General features: G+C 51.2%; 1 protein-coding gene across 1 annotated transcript in view; it reads right to left on the minus strand.

Annotated features, from left to right (window-relative positions):
- The window catches only part of COL13A1 (collagen type XIII alpha 1 chain), a 182,371-nt gene that overhangs the window by 159,920 nt on the left and 4,390 nt on the right, over window positions 1–18,061 (minus strand). Inside the window, exon 2 of the mRNA XM_015592180.1 lies at window positions 17,884–18,055. Within this exon, the coding sequence (XP_015447666.1) occupies window positions 17,884–18,055 (172 nt within the window). The remainder of the gene's footprint in view (window positions 1–17,883; window positions 18,056–18,061) is intronic.

Consider the following 18,061-nt stretch of genomic DNA (forward strand, 5'->3'; position numbering starts at 1 on the left):
GCCACACTCACAGAGGTTAACAGGCACACCATTGGGCCAGACTGCCTGGGTTTATACACAGTTCTAGGACCCTGAGTTGATAACAGCCCCTACCTCATTGAGTTATTGAGAGGATCAAAACGGCTGAGGCACAGAAAGAAAGGTGCCTGACACCCAGAGGGGAACTCAATACATGAGCATTGCTGAGCTCTTGTTACGGGTAAGGGACCTGAAGCACAGAGAGGAGACTGTAACCTGGCCAAGGTCAGGGGTAGGGTACAGCTAGGATTTGAACGCACTCTCTGAAGCCAGTACAGCCATTAGTTGTATTTTATTTGGTTCCCGCAGTTTTTTTTTTTTTTTCATTGAATTTGTTGCCAATATTTTGAAGAGGCTAATTTCACATACAAATCTGCATTTCTAATTTCTCTTGAAAAACTGGAAGATCTGGCCACATGAGGCCTGTGCTGTGGCTGGCAATGACTGACAATGTCCAGTGTGCTGTATTCCCTGACACATGGACCAGTTAGAATGCCAGCTGGCTTCCCATCAGCATTTCTCCAGCACTTAACTACTGTATAGTGCTGCCACTCACAGTGGGCCATGACAGAGGTAAAGCAAGTTGTGTGGGAGTTGTGGTGAGATTAGGTGTTACCTCTGGTTTGGTGGTGAGAGGGCAGGTCAGGAAAGCTTTGTGAGGATTCACAACAAATTAATGTCTGCTAAGTCCCACTCTGTACTGGCACTGAGCTGGGTGCTTTTATACAGAGAATCACATCTATATTTCACACTCTAACTCCAAAGGAACTTTAAATGTGACCTCGTTGTTTTACTGAAAGAAATGGAGGCTCAGAGAGGCTGAGCAACCTGTTGAAGGTCACACAGCAAGGACATGGTGGATCTGGGACAAGAACTCAGGCTTTTTGATGCGAAGTCCACTCTATCCTGCTGGAGAAAGGTGTATACAAATGTCCCTGGGGGAGGGAGCACAGCAACAGACAAGGTGGGAGTTCTGAGGGCAGAAGCGGGCAGGAGGCCAAAGCAGACAGGAGAGGGAGGAAGGCAAGAATGTTCCAAAGGGGAGCATCTCACTTAGAAAAGGAGGTTGGCACATAAGTCTTAGGTGGGTGGATGTTGAGGCCAGGCCACGTTGGGCACAGAATGGCCACTGAGCACACAAGTGACCTCCTAGGACAAAGTCTGGTGTTACTCAGTTCTGAAGCCAGCCCACCGAAACCACTTTCCAGGGAGGAACTGTGCCTATCGACTTCCCTTCCCACCAATAACCTTGGGCTTTTGAGGTACTTATTTGTGGCTGTTCCTGGCACACAGTAGGTATGTGACATAAGTCTTTTAAGTGACACAGCCAGTCAGTGACTGAGAAGCCAGGGCCAGCTGAGCTGGCAGCATTTTGGCTGCTGGTTTCAATCATTAGGGTTGTCACACATTCAGCAACAGTGGTGCCAAGCACAGGGTGGGCCTTGGAGATGGAGAATGTAGCACAAGACAGGGTCGCCACCCTCACGGGGTTCATCTTCCACAGAGAAACAAATGAATATATAATTCAGGCAGTGATAAGTGCTATAGAGAAAAATAAAGCAGAGTAAAAAGACGGAAGAGAATATTTTAAACTTGCAGGTCAGGGAAGGTCTCTCTGTAGAAGGGACTTTTGAATAAAGAGCTGATGAAAGCAAGGAAATGAGTTGTGCAGAGATCTGAAGGAAGCGTGTTCCAGGCAGAGGGAACAGCAGAAGCGAAGGACCTGAGACAAAACTGTGAATGAAATATCGGCGGAAGAGGAAAGGCAGCAGTGTGATGGAGTGACTTAGGCGAGGAAGGAGGGATAGGAACGGCGGGAGGGCAGATCATTAAGGGTCTGAAAGAGACTGTGAATTTATAGCAGCACAGATCCCCGATATTTCCATGGCTACTGACAGCCATAAAACCCTAGAGCTGGTGAGGATGCTGTACTGCGCCATCCAGGCCTCCTGGTCAGGATCAGGCCACTCGTCTTTAGCTGCCCTTGTGTTAGTTGATGGCTCAGTCCTCTGGGAACTGCTCTCAGCTGAAAGGAGCAGCCTCCACCAGGGTCATACCCACTTCACTCCCCAAAGCAACTCATATCCAGTTACTTACAGATATGGTACAAAGACCCAGTCCCTTTGCTTCAGTTCGGGCCATCCCAGCTGCAGAGCTCCCATTGGACCAGCTGAGGCTTCTGTCTCGACTACATCCTTAGGAACCCAACCTAAGACATACCTGGAAGTGATTTTCGCATTTCCTAAACCTTCGCCTGAATCTCGCCACCGTCCCATACAAAAGGCAGGCCAGAAATCAGCCCATTTTATAATCAAGGAAACTGAGACTCGGAGGGAAAGAAAGTTGCATTGAACTAAACCACAGAAGGCTTAAATTCCAGGTCCTCCACCTTCAAGTTCAATATTCTTGTTCAGTCAATCCAATATACATGGAGCTCCTACTAATTGTGAGATTGTGCAAAGTGGAGAACAAGACACAGTCCCCATCAGCAAAGAAGTTTGAGCTTCATGTGGGAGAAGTGTGTTAAGATGTATCCAGGTGACTGCAGACTTGGAGTGAGAGTTGGGGGCCTATGTGCCAGGTAAGAGGTCTAGCATAGCGAAGGCATCCAAGGGTTTGAAACGGAGGAAGCACGTGGTGATGTGTGTTGTATAAGAGCACCGAGTTGGCAGCATTTTGGCTACAGGTCCCAAACATTAGGGTTGTCATTCATTCAACAACAGCAAGATGCCAAGTACAGGTTGGACCCTGGAGATGAAGATGAGGATAGTGAGAACAGACCGGATCAGTGGGAAGGTTAGAGGTTGAGGTTCCTCTCTGGAGGCTGTCAAAGCCGTCAGTCCAACTGATGGAAACTGGTAGTCTGGCTACGGCATGGCAGCATGATGGAGAGCAGCAGACAAGAGAAAGGATATACAGGAGAAAGAATGGACAGGGTACAGGATGGACTTGGTGGGAGCAGGAATAGGTACCAGGCTCTGCCGTGGGCAGCCAAGAGGCCCCCATGGGGACAAGAGAGACAAAAAGCAGGCTTGTGGGAAGATGACAAGTTTGTCTGGGGACGAGCTGAATTTGAGGGTTGTCCTTGAGGAGTCCAGATGGGCAGGGTACTTGTGGCCCTGGAGCTCAGGAGAGAGGCTGAGATAGAAAGGCAGATCTGGGAGCTAGGAGCATCCATCAGGAGGGGAAGGAGATGTCTGACACAGAGGTGGGAAACTGGCTAAATTCAGCGTGTGGGTGTGTCTTCTTGGCCCGCCCAGTGTTTATTTTTGAAAAGTATTAGATCTGAACATCACTGCGACTCTTCCGGAGCTTGGGCTTCAACCCCACACACTGACTCTCGTCTGCAGCTTACTCCTTCTAACACCTCACCCCCAGGGATGCTTCCAACCTGCAAGACCTTCAATTCATGGGTCGTTCCACCTTTTCACTGTCCCTCGCCCACCATGTTTCACTTCCTTCTTTGCCCAGCTCAAATTCTGCAGTCAGTGATGATAATCACTCTCCTGGCTACACCCTTGGCTGCCATAATGCTCCTCCCTTTCAGCACATTCTCTTGGCTAAGCCACAGACCTGGTAGATCAAACGTTTCCACCTACCCCACATGGGCACCCAGGCAGAGGAATGAAGCCAGAGGAAGCACACGACCTGGCTGACTGGCCTCACTTTAATACATGATCATTATCTCAGATGAATGCCCAGCAAACATACTGTGTTTCCCTAGTACTTTCATCTCCCTGTCTAGGAGTTCTCACATCTTCTCTCCTCAACGCAACACCCTGGGACCAAGGTCATTGTCATCAGATGACCTTGAGAAAATGGAAGCAGGAAGAAGAGGACTTCTGGAGGCTCCCAACACCACGCATACCTTCCTGCCCATCTGCATCTGTGCAGGCACATTCTCCCTTCCCTCTTCTTGTGTGCCCCCTCTGCGCTCCCAGATAAGGCCAACCCTCCACCTGCACGCCAGGTTTCCCCACTCCTGCCTACTCTAGGACGTCAAGTACCCCTCCCACCTGCATCATCAATTTTCTCCCCTGAACTGGATCACTTACACAAGAGCTCAGCAAACGTTTTTTGTAAAGAGTCAGCCAGTAAATATTTTAGGCCCCGTGAGCCATATGATCTGTGTCACAATCACTCAACTCTACCGTCTAGGCGAAAAGCAACTATAGACAGCTCAAAAACAAAATAAGCATGGCTGTGCTCCCATAAAACACGTATTGACGAAAACAGGCTTCGAGTAGGATTGAGCTGTAAATCATTATGCAAGCATGTCGTTGTTTCTCTCATCCGAAAAAAAGAAAAGAAAAATCCTCTCTTGATGAAGCTTTTTTCCTAGAAAAACTCCCTGATGGAGCATGTCTCCTCCAGCTCTCTCCTGGACCACTCTTACCAGCTCTTATACTTCCTCTACCTAAGTGGTTCTCCTTGTGGCCACTGATGGCCTCCACGTGGCTAAGTCCAGTGAGCGGTCCTCCGCCTCATCTCCGCCTGTCAGAACGTCTGCTTGCTCTTCCCTCTCCTTGACAAACTTTCTGTACTTGGTTCCTGGGATGCCACTTTCCCGGCTTCCCTCCTACCACGCTGTGCTCCTTCTCAGTCTCCTTCGCTGCTTTCTTTGTATCTACTTGACGTTACAGTGTTGGAGGGCCGCAGGGCCCAGCCTCGCCTCTTTTTTTCTGCACAGACACCTTGGGGATCTCACCAGTCTTATGGCTTCAACACTATCTGTATGTGATGATGGTCCCCTCTTTGTACCTCTAACCCGGGCCTTCTTCCGGAACTCCAGACGCATTTATCCAGCTGCTTACTTGACATCTCCATTGAAAGGCATCCCAAAACTAGCCTGGTAAAACTGAGCTCCTCTTATTCTGTCACCTCTCCCCAGGCCTGCCCCTCCCACAGTCTTCCTCATCACAGGTAATGTCAACTGCCCATTGCTCAAAACCTTGACACCAGCAGTGATATCTCTTTCTCTCTCACTCCACACCCATTCAGTCAGCAGCTCTTGTTCTCTACCTTCCAGACATATCCAAGATCTGACCTCTTCTCGCCACTCCCATCTCTGCCTCCTGGTCCAAGCCTCATCATCTCTGGCCTGATGACTGCTATAACCTTCTGATGGATCCCCCTGCCTCTGCCCTTGCCCCACAGCGGCCGGGGTGACCACACAGGCCTCCTTGATGAGCCTACGCATGCCGGGCTTCCTCCTACCTTAGGGCCTTTGCACTTGCTGACCTGTGCCTGGGATGTTCTCTTTCTAGCTGATCACCTGGCTCACTCTCAGTGAGGACTTCCTTGCCCCTGGTGCCTTCTCACAATATACTTACTATCCTTCTTCCATGTTTTATTGTCTCCTTAGAATTTTGTTGTCATTTTTCCCTTATTTATCTTGCTCACTGTCTTCCCACCCCACCACTAGAAAGTAAATTCCACAAGTATGTGGATATTTTGGTCTGTTTTATTCAGTGTCTAGAACATGGTCTGGCATATGGTAGATGCTCAATAAAGAATGGTTACTTGCGAAACAGGAGATTTCACATAAAGGTCTGGATTTCCAGTCTCTCTTGTACAATGGGGGGACCTGGCAACACTGGGCCATGGTAACAATCAGGTGGTATTGAGTGGTGGCTGCTCATTTTCGGTGAGCACGTGCTGTCCAGGTCACCACAGTACCCTCCTGCTGGCCAGCTTCATCTACTTATGCCACGAGCCTGGCCCCCTTGGCGAGAAATCTCCAGGCTGAGGCTCAGAGGCAGGTGGAAAACTTTCTGAGGCTCTAGGGTGGACCCCCAGCCATCCTAAATAGAGAAGCCTTCCTGCTTTGCCCTAGGGCCTCCTGGAATGCCCCACGTGGCCAGAGTTGAAACATCACCCGCCTGATCATCGCAGCTATTAAAATGCCTGTATCAGTATCAAAGGGAAAATGCCAAGCGGCTACTCACTCCCGCCAAAGAATGCAGCTCCAGCCTGGCCTTGGGTTTAGGGGCCACTCCCTCCCCATGCTCAGCACCAGGGCTCTTAAAGGGCTCAGGCTCAGCCTGGGCCTCTGTAACACGTGAGTGCATCCTGGTCGTAGTGTCGGGGAGTGAGCCCAGAGGTAGATGCCAAGTGAGCTCTGGACTCCATGGCTGTGACCTTGAGCCTGGCACCTCTCCTCTGGGGAAACCTGTAAAATGGGAATATTAAAACCCCCCACCATCAACCTCCTAATGTTGCTGTGGAGAGTATCTTAGAAACCATGAAGCACTTACCAGGTGGAACTATTAAATGAGCTAATATTAATAATAATAGTTACATATATCGAGTAGTATATACCAGGCACTATGCTAAATGCTTTAGGTGGAAATGTCATTTAATAATTAATTTTTGATATTATTAGTGTATGACTCCCATTAGAGTTCATCTGCCCTTGGAGGCTGCCATGGGACTTTATTTTGGGTTAGCACAGATGACCTCCAAACTCTGATGAAGTATCCACCACATGCAGAGCTTGGCAGCGCTGATGTGGCTTGAGCTTCATTTGGGAGCGCCAGGACCTCGGGGTCTAGCCCCAGCTCTTCCACTATGTATTAAGAAAGAGCTATAACCTCTCTGGCCCTCAGGCTCCTCATCCGTAAACCGGGGATAATATTAGTTATCCTGTAGACTACACAGGGCAGCTGAAGGGAAAAATGAGCTAAGATCAAAAAACAAAAAGAGTTGTCTAGATGTGAAGAAGGGTGAGCACCTGTTGTGCCAACTTCTTTTTCTTAGTGGCCGAGTGAAGGCCACTTCTTTCTTGAACGGATGCCTCCTCCCACCTGCCCGGTGAGGCTGGCCTGGCCTCATGCACTGCCGCAAGCATGTAGACATGTGGTCGTTTCTTGCCATCCCTCCCTCCCGCTCTGGGGAAACTCGGACCCCCTCTTCCTGCAAGAGGGAAGGTGAGTGAAGACCTGGCTGCATCCCTGCCTTTTGACCCTGAGAACTAAAAGTTGAAAGGAGTTGCCCAATGAAATGACCACACTGGGCAAACGTTGGCAACCTGTGTAAGCATCTGCTTATAACACTTGGTACAGAATGGGTTCTTGATCCCATCTGCTAGAGCCCTTCCCATCACTCTGTGCCATAACTGTTACTGGCCCAGCACCCCGTTGGAGACTGAGCCAGCCTTTGAGGGCGGGACCCAGTCTGGTGTCTGTGATCCACGCTTGAACTGAATTACTTACTTTTAGGTCTATTCCCTAGGACCCATCCCTGTGGTCCCAGGAGGACATGGGCTTTGGGCTGGGCTTTGGCAGAATTTGTATAGGAAGAAATGTGGGCGGCAGGGCATTCGATAAGGAGCAAAGGCATACAGGCAGGATCTGGGCTGTGCCTGCACGGTGCTGGCTCTGTGGGCTTAATCCCAGGGACCACAGGAGAGGGCAGCCCACAAATGGGGTTTGTTAAGGCAGCAGGACCCTGTGCGGCTGCTTGCCTGGGGCACAGGCAGCTCAGTGCGGTAAAATCAAAGTGGAGGAAATCTAGACACAACCCACACCCACCAGAACCGGACTTGCCCAGTCTGTTTGGGGGCCTGCGTGTGGGGGGCTGGGAGGGGGTGCAGTGGGGCTGCCTGAAGAACCGTCATCTCCCTCCTTTCACAGTTCTCTTTGTACAATGGACTTGGCGCCTGATCATAGACTCCCAGGGCCAAGAAACAGGGGCCCGAGGGTCTGCCGGATGCCATGGGCTGACTTCGCCTCCCTGTTTCACCAGAACCACAGACAGATGTGGCCCCAGGCACTGCAGATCAGAAAAAGTCAGGGGAAGGAGCTGCATGCTCCTGTGTGAGTTTTCCAGGCTTCATATGAGGAAGTCCCTCCTTCTAGCTAACCTAAGGCCTTGCTGCTGCCTCAGAGGAGTCAAGGAACTGAGCCCTGGAACTATTTGGATGTGGGTGGGAGCTAGTTAGCATGGGGCCTGGCACTTCAAAAGTTTCAGGGGGTCTGGGGTCACCTCTGGGCCAGGTGCAAGATGAAGCAGGGGTCCCCTACAACAGAACAGTGAGGGGTGGGGGTAAGAGTGCTGGGGTGGAAGTCAGGCACCTCTTCTCGCCTTCCTTCCCTTCCACAAATGGGTATTGAGCATCTATATGTGCCAGAGCCATGCAAAGTACCGGGGACACATGTCTGAGCAAAGCAGATATTCATGCTGTGCTGACGGAGCTTACTCTTTAGGGAGGGCATATATGAATCTATAAACCACACACATCAATGTGAAGTTACCACTGTCATCAGAGCTATGGCCGGAAGGGGTGAGGTGCTGAGAACCTGTCCTGAGGCTTTGACTAGGCTGGCTCATCACGGGAAAGTGACAGCTGGGCTGAGATCTGAGGATGAGCAACAATGAACCAGATAAGGTACAGGAGAATGACTGAGACCTGACACAGCCATGTGCTTCTTACGAATCAGGCAGGGGTCTTGCATATATTAATTCATTTGGTACTCACAGCAACTCAGTTATGAATGAGGAAACTGAGACAGAGGGAGGTGAATTAACTTGCATGTTGACACACAGCCAAGAAGAGCAGAGGCAAGATTTGAACCAGGAAGCCTGGCTCAGAGCCCATGTCTTTCCGCTGTGCATGCCTGTGACTGCAGGGCAGAGGCTTGGCTCTTTGCAGGAAATCACAGTATCTCAATAATCACAATGCCTATTACTGGACTGTTAGGCACTGCTAATCCTAGGACTGTTAGGACTGTTAATCCTAAAAACAATACCCATAAGGAGATCCTCTTGTTATCATCACTCCCATTTTACAGAGGTGCAACTCAAAGCACTGAGAGGTTAAACAACTTGCCTGACATTACATGGCCAGCAGAGCTGGACTTGAACCCAGCCATCTGGCTTGAGTCTGTGCTCTTAACCATGACAGTGCACGGCCGTGGGGCTGGACTCTGAAAGTGAGGGGAGGTGAGTCATGGGCTGGAGAGGGTGGCAAGAAGCAGGTTCTCCAGGTCTCATGGACTGCATTAAGAAATTTAGTCTCTGGCTTGAGATTAACAAAAAATCAGAGAAATGTAGTGATCATATGGAAAGTTTTTAAAAGATCACCCTGGCTGCTGTGTGGATGAAGAAAGGGGGTAGGGCAGAGTGAATGGGAGCAGATGGATTAGGAGAGCCCAAGGTAGCTCAGGTGGGAAAGGGCAGGCAGGCGGTGATGGAGAGAAGACAGATCTGTGGGAAGCTGAGAAGGTGGGGTCAGTAGGGCCTGGATGAAGTGCAGCTGGAGGCCAGTGCATTCACAGATGAAGAGGTGCTGGGGAGGGTTGGACTTCCTTCTCAGCTTAGACATGTTGAATTTGAGGTGCTTTTAGGACGCGTTGGAAGAGTGGGATGGTAGTTGTAGAGATAGGTCTGAAGCTCTAACCAGATGAAGGACACATATATTACAGTCAGAACGGTCCAACCATGGAACAGTCAGCTACATTAGGTGGTGAGCTCCCTGTCACTGAAGGTGTGTGAGCGCGAGAACCGGGGATGTTATGGGGGATTCCTACTATAGCACATAGCTCCCTTCCTTCCCACACTCTGATGCTATGGAGTGGGGAGAGGCTGGAGGTCGCAGGACCACCCTCTGACTTACTCCCAATAAACCTCAAGTGCCAGCTCACAGTGAAGTAGACTAAGGCTGCTCCTGGAAGAATCCCAGATAATTCCTTTTTACCCAGCCCCCTTCTTCACCCCTGTCCCCAGAAGTCACCCTTCTTGTCCTGCCCAATACCCTTGTCAGAGTATGCATGACCTGATGTAGAAAACCTCAAAGCGATGACTTAAGAGGCACCTTCACGAGGCATGTGCAGTGTAACAGGGGACTGCAAGTATAAAGTCCCTTGGATGGCAAAATCCCAGGCCTTACGACTGCTTTTTTGGGAAAGATATGTCCTCTGGAGGCAGCAAGATCTCCCTGCTGCCACTTAGAGAACAGATAGGAGTGAGCCACCTGGCAGGAGGGCAGGGTAGACAGGGAGAGCCTACTGCAGTGGGAAATGCCTGAGCAAAAAACAAAGGCCAAAACTGGACTGCAGGCCTCACGAAGGCCAGTGAGGCTGGGGGCAGGGGTGTGGTGAGGAGAGAAAAGGGTGCCGAAGAGAGGGCAGAGGCCCAGCTCATATGGACTCTAGCCATGGAAGGGTTTTCTGGAAAACCCACAATAGCCTCCAGAAGGGGAGACAGGGACCCAGTGTCCCCCTGGCAGGCTGTGCCCAGCTTCCCAGGCAGGCAGTTCCGCCCCTTTGTGCCGGGCTAGCCTTTGCCCTTTGAAGGCCCAGAGGAGCCCTGGCTGCCAGCAGCCCCGTACCGCCCTTTCAGCCTCAGAGAGGCTCCCACCCGGGGCATGTGGCCTGCGGATGGGAGAGCACCCGTGTCATCGCAGAGCTGCTAGGGCCTCCTGGCAGCCCAGACGACACCCCGAGGGACCCAGCTTGCCCCAGCCCTTCCAGCCTCTCCCCAAACCTGGCCTCAGTTTCCCTTGGAGGAGCCTGCCAACTTCCTTTATTTACTGGGGACTAAGCTGCTTCTGAGAGGGGCAGAATCCAACCAAAAGAAATGGGAGAAGGACTCCTGGGGCTTCTCCTAAAACGTCCTTTCTCCTGGATGGCAAACTCTCAGTTGACTTTATTTTCTGAAACAACAACAACAACAACAACAACAACAACAACAACAACAAAACCACAAAATCAAAACTAACTCTCCCCAGCAAAAGCTACTGCTTACCCTTCTTTAAAGCTCCCAGCCTTTCAAGCTGAACAGCGTGCGGTAGAACTTTCATCGACATCTCGTTGTGACCCTCATTACCGTCACCATCGGCCCCTCGTGCACTGCTTGGGATCCAGGTGAGGGGTCTGGGTTAAATTGTAGAGGATATCCCAGCCCCAGGGGCACAGTAAGTTCTCTCTCTCAGGGACTGCCCGCCACGGAGCTTGCGAAGTACCCCAAGGCCAGACTCTCCGCACGAGGATTCACATCAGGGTTTTGGGAGGGGGAGGTCAGCTTTGGTGTGCTTTAAAGCTCCCAGGTGACACTATGCAGCTAGCTTGTCACCAGTCCAGGGCAGGCCTTTGAGGGTGTGCAGATACGATGAGAAGGTGGGGAAATAACTTTCAAAAGTTTAGTTACTATAGAACTTTTAGCCCAATCTTGCTTCAAAAGAGGACATTCAGGCAGCTGCACAGACAGACAGACACACATTATATAGTAAGGCAGCAGGAGGTAAAAAGGAAAAAGAAAAGCCAGGAAGGGTGATAAAACAGAACTGGGAATGAGGCTTACACCAAAACTTCTGCCCGAAGGACTATGCTATGCCATGCGGTGAACCCAGATTTGGTGCTAAGCTTCCTAGAGGTCAGTTCAGTGTCCAAGGCTGGACAGGGACTCTCTTAAAGATTCTCATCACCAAGACCTGATGTAACAAAGAGCATCGTCAGTGTCATTCATACAACAAAAATGGTATTGAGGGCCTGATGCTAAGTCAGTTCAGTAAATGCCACCTCCGTGGGAGCCAAACAGAACCAAAGAGGTCCCTAGCCCCTGGCCTACATAACCTGCCTCACCTGACTTAGCCGGGTACGGTACCACATACAGAGGGAATATACTAGTGGCTCAGAATGCCAGCCCTGGGGCCAGACTGCCCGAGTTCATGGCCTGGCTCTGCTATTTACTAGCTGTAAGATCTTGAGAAAGTAACTTAACTTCCCAGGGCCTCTATTTCTCTTCTGTAAGAAGGAAATTGTAAAAATATAACCACTTCATAGGATTATTGTGAGAATTAAATGAATAAATGTAAAGCTCTCTGAACAGTGCTCAGGAAATATTAGCTATTAATAAAAGTCGTGGACACGGCACACCCCATCTTACAGTTGCTATTAATTGAATGATTCCATTTAATCCGGCAACAATCCTGGGTGAAAGATGTTGTTATCCCCATTTTTCAAATCAGGACATTGAGGCTTAGGTCATCACCAGTTAGCGGCAAAGGTGACATCAAATGCCGTGGGCTTGCCCACTTTACTGTTTTTCCTCAAAGCAAACATGCCGGGCAGCCTGGGCAGGTGAGGTGATTCCCATGACCCACCAGAGAAGGAGATGAGGGAGGATGGGTGTGACGAGTGCCTCAGCTACTCTGTCCGGGTGGGAACACATCAAACTGAGCCATCCCCACTCTCCCAGCCAGAACCTGGAATGCAGCCCTGACTTAAGAGTTAATCATTTCATCCTCTGTTGGTGGCTTTGAAATACCCACTTCCAGGGCACCCCCCACCCCAAGCAAATGCTGAGCATACAGCTGGGTCTGGGGGTGGTGGTGGTGGAGGGGTGGGAAGAATAGCTGACCGAGATGGTTTCACTAGCCTCCAGCAGGGGGACCTTAAACTAGCAACTAATTGGCGAGTGCTGCCCACTATGTGCAAAGTCCCAGGCTAGTGAGAGACCCTGAGACTAGTGAGCCCTATCCTTGTTATTGGGTCGTGTGTGAGCGATGGAGAGACAAGACATTTGAAGGCAATAGAGAGGACGGCACACTGCACAATGTGTTTGAGGCTGAGCCAGGTATGGCAAATAGATTTTATCTTGGTCACTTACTCTGATAGACTGGAGGTGGCAGCCTGGAGCCCTGTGTTGAGGATTCTGAGACCTATAGAGGCTCACTTGGGAAGTACTGAGTAATTAGTCATGGCTGCCATGGTTCTGGAGTAAGGAGAGTCAGCATGTGCCATGTCTGTCTATTTTCTTTCTCTGAGCTAAATGTTTGGCATGGCCAGGAAGTTCTGCAGGAAGCCAGAGCAGGGAGAGAGCCCATTTTGCGGTGGGGAGTTTGGGAAGGCTTTCCAGATGGCATTGGGGCAAGTCTAGAATGATTAGGAATGAGCATTTTTCTGAGAGTGTCAAATTGTGAAACTATGCTTAAGACATATGACATGATGTTTCAGATGCTTTGACTTCTTTTCCTATCACCTTCCTGTGAGGATTGGCTACTTAATGAGGTCCTCAGTCTGGTTTGGAGCTACCAGCTGATTTTAAGGCCTTTGGAGAAGCTGTAAAACTTTAGAAACTCCCTTTGGCTTTATGTATGGTAAATATTGCTCTGTATTTAAAAACAAAACAAAACAAAAAAACACAAAAAACCCAACAACAAAAAACCCCTACCCCTGGCTCCTCTGATACCTGGTTGTGCAGCCTTCGAACCTGTTTTCTCGTCTGTAGGGTGAGGGCACTGGACTTGAGTCGCTCTGAGGACCTTCCCGCTATTAACTCTCCACATAATCAGTCATTTTCTCAATTCATGAAACAAGGAGTAGTTTTAGGACGGACACAGTAAAGTCCTGACTGCATATAGGGCACCTCGATCTAAAGGTTGTTCATTTACTGAGGTGCAGGCAGCTGCAATCTACACAGGACACTCTACCGCAGGCCATATCCTTCATGACACACGTACATCCCCTTTAAGAGTCTGCTCCCATCCTCGTCCCAGCATTTCAATCCTAGGGGACCCCATCCAGAGCCCCAATTTCTTAGCCACTGCTTTGATCTCTGCCCTAAACGCTCCTCTGGAAAGAACCCAATAAAGGGCCCCTGTACACATGCTATAGATGTGCAACAGTCCTGCTATGATGGTTGTTATTATTATATTTAGGGATGAGGGAGTCTGCCTGGGCTTCCTCAACATTCACCTTGAAGGTGGCTGCTGACACCCCTTGCTCCCCCTTGGCCTGCAAATGGATTTGGCTATTTTAAATTCCACTCCCGCCTCTTCCACTGCACACCCACTGCCCAGCCCTAGGTGACATCTGATTTCCTCCATTTGGGACATTCCAGTTTCTTTCTTCATAGCAAGCACATCAAGTAACGGCAGCTGGAGGGCTCATTAAGGGTCCCAGACCAGGAGAGAGGAACTGATCGAGGAACAATTGGGGGCTGAGGTCTGGAAGCCACACTCTCAGCTCCCCACAAGCTGGCCCCCCGCCCTATCCTCCTCTCTCAGCTCTGACCCTCCTCTCCCAGTGGTTTGGCCTCTCCAATCGTGGCCTTCTGTTCACATCTGCCCCTATCTCGCCTCATTCCAGGCTCCTCTCCTACTGGGTCCCCTCAGCCTTGCCTTCCCTGCCAGCCCCCTCTCATCCTGCCTCACGGATACAGTCTGTACCCCAGCACACTGCTTTCCATGCTAGGGTGGGTGGTGTGCATGTGCTCCTGGATTCCTGCTTCCAGACCATCGTACAGACTGCGCGCCTCACCGGAAGGCCTTGCTCAATGCCCTTCTTCATTTTTCAGAGAGTGGTCCAGGCCTATCTGCCCTAGTCCGGATTGCCTGCCCCAGAACTATGGGAGACCTCCATGAGCACTCCGGTGGTCCTGAGCATGGCCTTTGGTGCTGGCATCTTTTAGTGCATTCTTTCATCTGCCATCTCCTGAGAGTCTCACAGCATCCCTGAGAGGGAGCCAGGGCCTGGGTTTTGTGGAGAAGAAACCTGAGGCTCAGGGTGGGGTGAGGGGATGGTCTGGGCCCCTATGCCCACAGGGCGCCTGTGTACCCTTCCAGAGCAGGATCCCTCTGCACATCCATTTCATAGGATCATTCTTTAAGAAATCCATGTTCTCCTCTCTTCTCTGCATTTTCTTTTCTCCCAGGGGTGTCCATCGGTCCCAGGTCTCTCTTCTCTGCCTCACCCCTTCCTCACCTTTGCCTTTTGCTTTGAACTAAGAGAACATACCTTGAAAGGAAAGGCGTAGGGTAGAGGAAGGGCTTCAAGTTGCTCTGGGGCACCTTTGCTGGCCCAGAAGTGTCTTGCTCTTGCCATAGGGCTGTCCCACAGAACTTTCTGTGATGATGTGTATGTTCTATATCTGTGCTGCCCAGTCTGGTAGCCACTAGCTACAGATGTATAGCTAGTATGACTAAAGTATAAATTTAAATTTTTAATTTTAATTAATGTAAATATAATGTAAATATGATTTGAAGTATAGCTAGTATGACTAAAGACTAAATGTAAATTTTTAATTTTAATTAATGTAAATATAATAAGTCACATGTGACTAGTGTTTGCTGTATTTGGACAGTACAGACCTTAGTGTCCTTCCACGAAGAAGATGCCTCGCCCAGGAGATGCCCCCTAGGGCCATCTCCGCACAGACTAAGCCACCGACTCCTGCCACCTGCACAACAGCTCTCTCCCTCGGTTCCAATACCCTTTGCTACTGACCTCAGTTTCCATCACTGCATCCACCATTTCCACTCACTCTTCTCTGAAGCCCACTGGCACCCCTAGTCTGGGTCGCAGTCCCTTCTGGCCTGCACTAGCCCCCTATTTGGCCTCCCTGCTCTGCTTTAATCTCTTATTCTAGGGCCATAACTGCCCTCCTCCAGAGCCTTCCATGGCTCTTGCACAGATCTAATTGCCTCTAAGGCTCTCTCGACATAGGCTACCTGTCTCTCGGCAGCCATATCTTCTACCACTCCACCCTCCCAGCCCTCCAGGGTCTTGGACTTCCTTTAGTTCCCCAAAGCAACTCCCACCCCCTCTCCCTGCCCGCCCTCTGGCTTCCAGCCTCCAAAACTTATTCCCTTTGCCCCTAAAAACAAGGCTCTCATACTCATTCCCTTTTGCCTGGAAAACTCCTATTTGTCCTTTAAGTCTTTGCTTGAAAATCTCTTTCCCAGGAAGCCGCCTCCATCAGGTATGTTGCATGTTCATACAGTTCTCAGGCCTCCTCTGCTTCCATGATTATAACATTTTTCACACGACATAAGTCACTGCCCCTTTTCTTCCTTGTGTTTTATTTGCCTGTAAGTTTAGGAGGACAGAAGTGTGTCCGCACCGCCTGACCCACAGCTGGTGTGCTGAATGAATGAATAGGAACGGACGAAGGAAAGTGGCAAGACATAGTGGAAAGAACACGACATCTCACCATGTGACGCTGAATAACCTACTGCCTCTCTCTGCGCCTTAGTTTCCCCATCTGTGAAATGAGGTCGGTTCAGATGGGAGATCTAGAAGTCAGTGGGGTGAACATGAAGCTGCAGTTTGGAGGGGAGGAATTGGTATGTCAAATAACACTGTCAGCACCAAGGCCCTGACAGGCTGTCTTAAGCAGAGGAAGCAAGGATCTGGGAAAGGGCTGGGGCGTGCCCTGGGCAGCAGGAAGGGCCAGGAAGGAGAAAGGATGGAACTAAGAGGAACTAAGCAAAACTCCAGGGCTTGATGCTTGTTCCTCAGCAACCAGGGCCCCGAGATTCCTGGGCGAGCCCTCACTGCCCTCACATCCTCTCCACTGCACAGCCAGTCCCATGTGCACTCTGGTCCAGCCCATGAAGGCTGCCTGCTTGCACTGCTGAGCCTAGAGCCCCCACTCCCAGGCCCAGGGGACCGTGGCAGCCTGACAGAATCCCTAGAGCCTGGCAGATCATGGAAATGAGCTGACGGCAGCAGTCATGGGTGCACCACTAGCACCAGTAAACTTGCCCTGTGACCACCCTCTCTGCTCTGGCCCTGTGACCTCCCTTTCCTTGACCAATCTGGAGAACTGCTTTGGCAGGTACTAGCTTCTGCCTGGTAGGGGCACCTAGGAGGGGCCTGGCTGTAGGGAATTGGTACATCATTCCAGAATGGCTACAATGCCACCACAGTTAGAGCTGGGCTCTAATGCTTGCCCTCAGCACCACCATTTTGTGAGCTCAGAGGTGTCAGGGAATTTGCCCCAGATTGCACAGCTTCTAAGTAGCAGAGTGAGCATAAAACCCAGGCCTGCTGGACCCTACCACCTGGCCCTTCACTGTTCCACGCAACTTCTTACCAAGAGGCCCTCTCCCAGTTTTTCCCATGGAAACCTTTCATAGCCAGCCTCTTCCAGGACCTCTTCCCAGACTGCTGCAGCCATCACCTGCAGGTCCTCCCCTTCATCTGTGCCCTGGATCCCCAGTGCTGTCCAGACTCTCATAAGTCACCAGGCCTCATTCTCTCACTGCCCAGACTTCACTGGTGGTGCCAATGGGACTGAATGTCCCTCCTTCCTTGAGTGGGTGGGCCTTTTTACGTACACACAAGATTGTCATGGCTGAGACATTAGTGGCTTTTAATCCACTTCTGTTCAAGAACATTTTGGGAAGAGGAGAAAGCTCAACATCCCCTCCCCCAGAAAAACACACTAACACAGAACGTTAGGGGACCATTCCAGGGGGCAGGGAATAAGAAACTCTGCTTAGAAAGAAAAGGGTATGCAGAGCCAGGGCGACCCACATTTAGGCCCCAGCAATCTGGGTCAATGAGCAGGGACCAGGACACCACCGTTGCAAGGACTGCCCACTCTGCCCCCCTCAGCCCCTTAGATGACTCACTCCTCAGTCTCTCTTCCCAAAGCAACGTTGGCAATGAAAGTCAGGCAGTACCGATCCTCAAGGGATAGATGGGGAGGGCCTGGGGGCCCAGTAAGCCTCAGCCCCGGGCCGTGGGGCACACGTCCCGCCGCGTGGGCGCTGGGCGACTCTCACATCACCTTGGCAGGGTGCGTGCAGGGAGGGAGAAGTGGAGCTTAGCCGCCTCCGCGCGCCTCGAGCGCCTTCTTATCTCCACCTGCCCGGCGCGCCCAGGACGCTCGCCGCGCAGGACGCTGGGGGCCCCTGCCAGAGGCAGGAGCTGAGGGGACAAACGCGTACCGCTCAGGTCCTCCGCATTCCCAGCAGGGCAGAGTCGTTCCCCGCCCCCCAACCACTCGTGAGAGTTCTGGGGCGCACGGCGCGGCGCGGATAGCAAGCGCCCGCGGGCACTGGCTGGTGGAGAGTTTGGAGGCTGCGCGAGGGGACGCCGCGGGGAGGGATAAAAGCCAGCAACAAAGAGCACAGACCTCATCCAGCAGTTGGTTGACTTGTCCCAAAATAGCCGGCTCCATTTGCTGCTCTCCACGCTCCGCTTCCAGGCGCAGCACCCGGGCCTGCAGCTCGGCGGTCCGAAAGTGGGCGAGCAGGCTGAGAGCCAGCGAGCAGAGAGCCAGTGCCAGCAGCCCGCAAGACCCGGGGCTCGGC

This window comes from Pteropus alecto, unplaced genomic scaffold, assembly GCF_000325575.1.
Source record: "Pteropus alecto unplaced genomic scaffold, ASM32557v1 scaffold155, whole genome shotgun sequence".
Classification (NCBI taxonomy): Eukaryota; Metazoa; Chordata; class Mammalia; order Chiroptera; family Pteropodidae; genus Pteropus; species Pteropus alecto.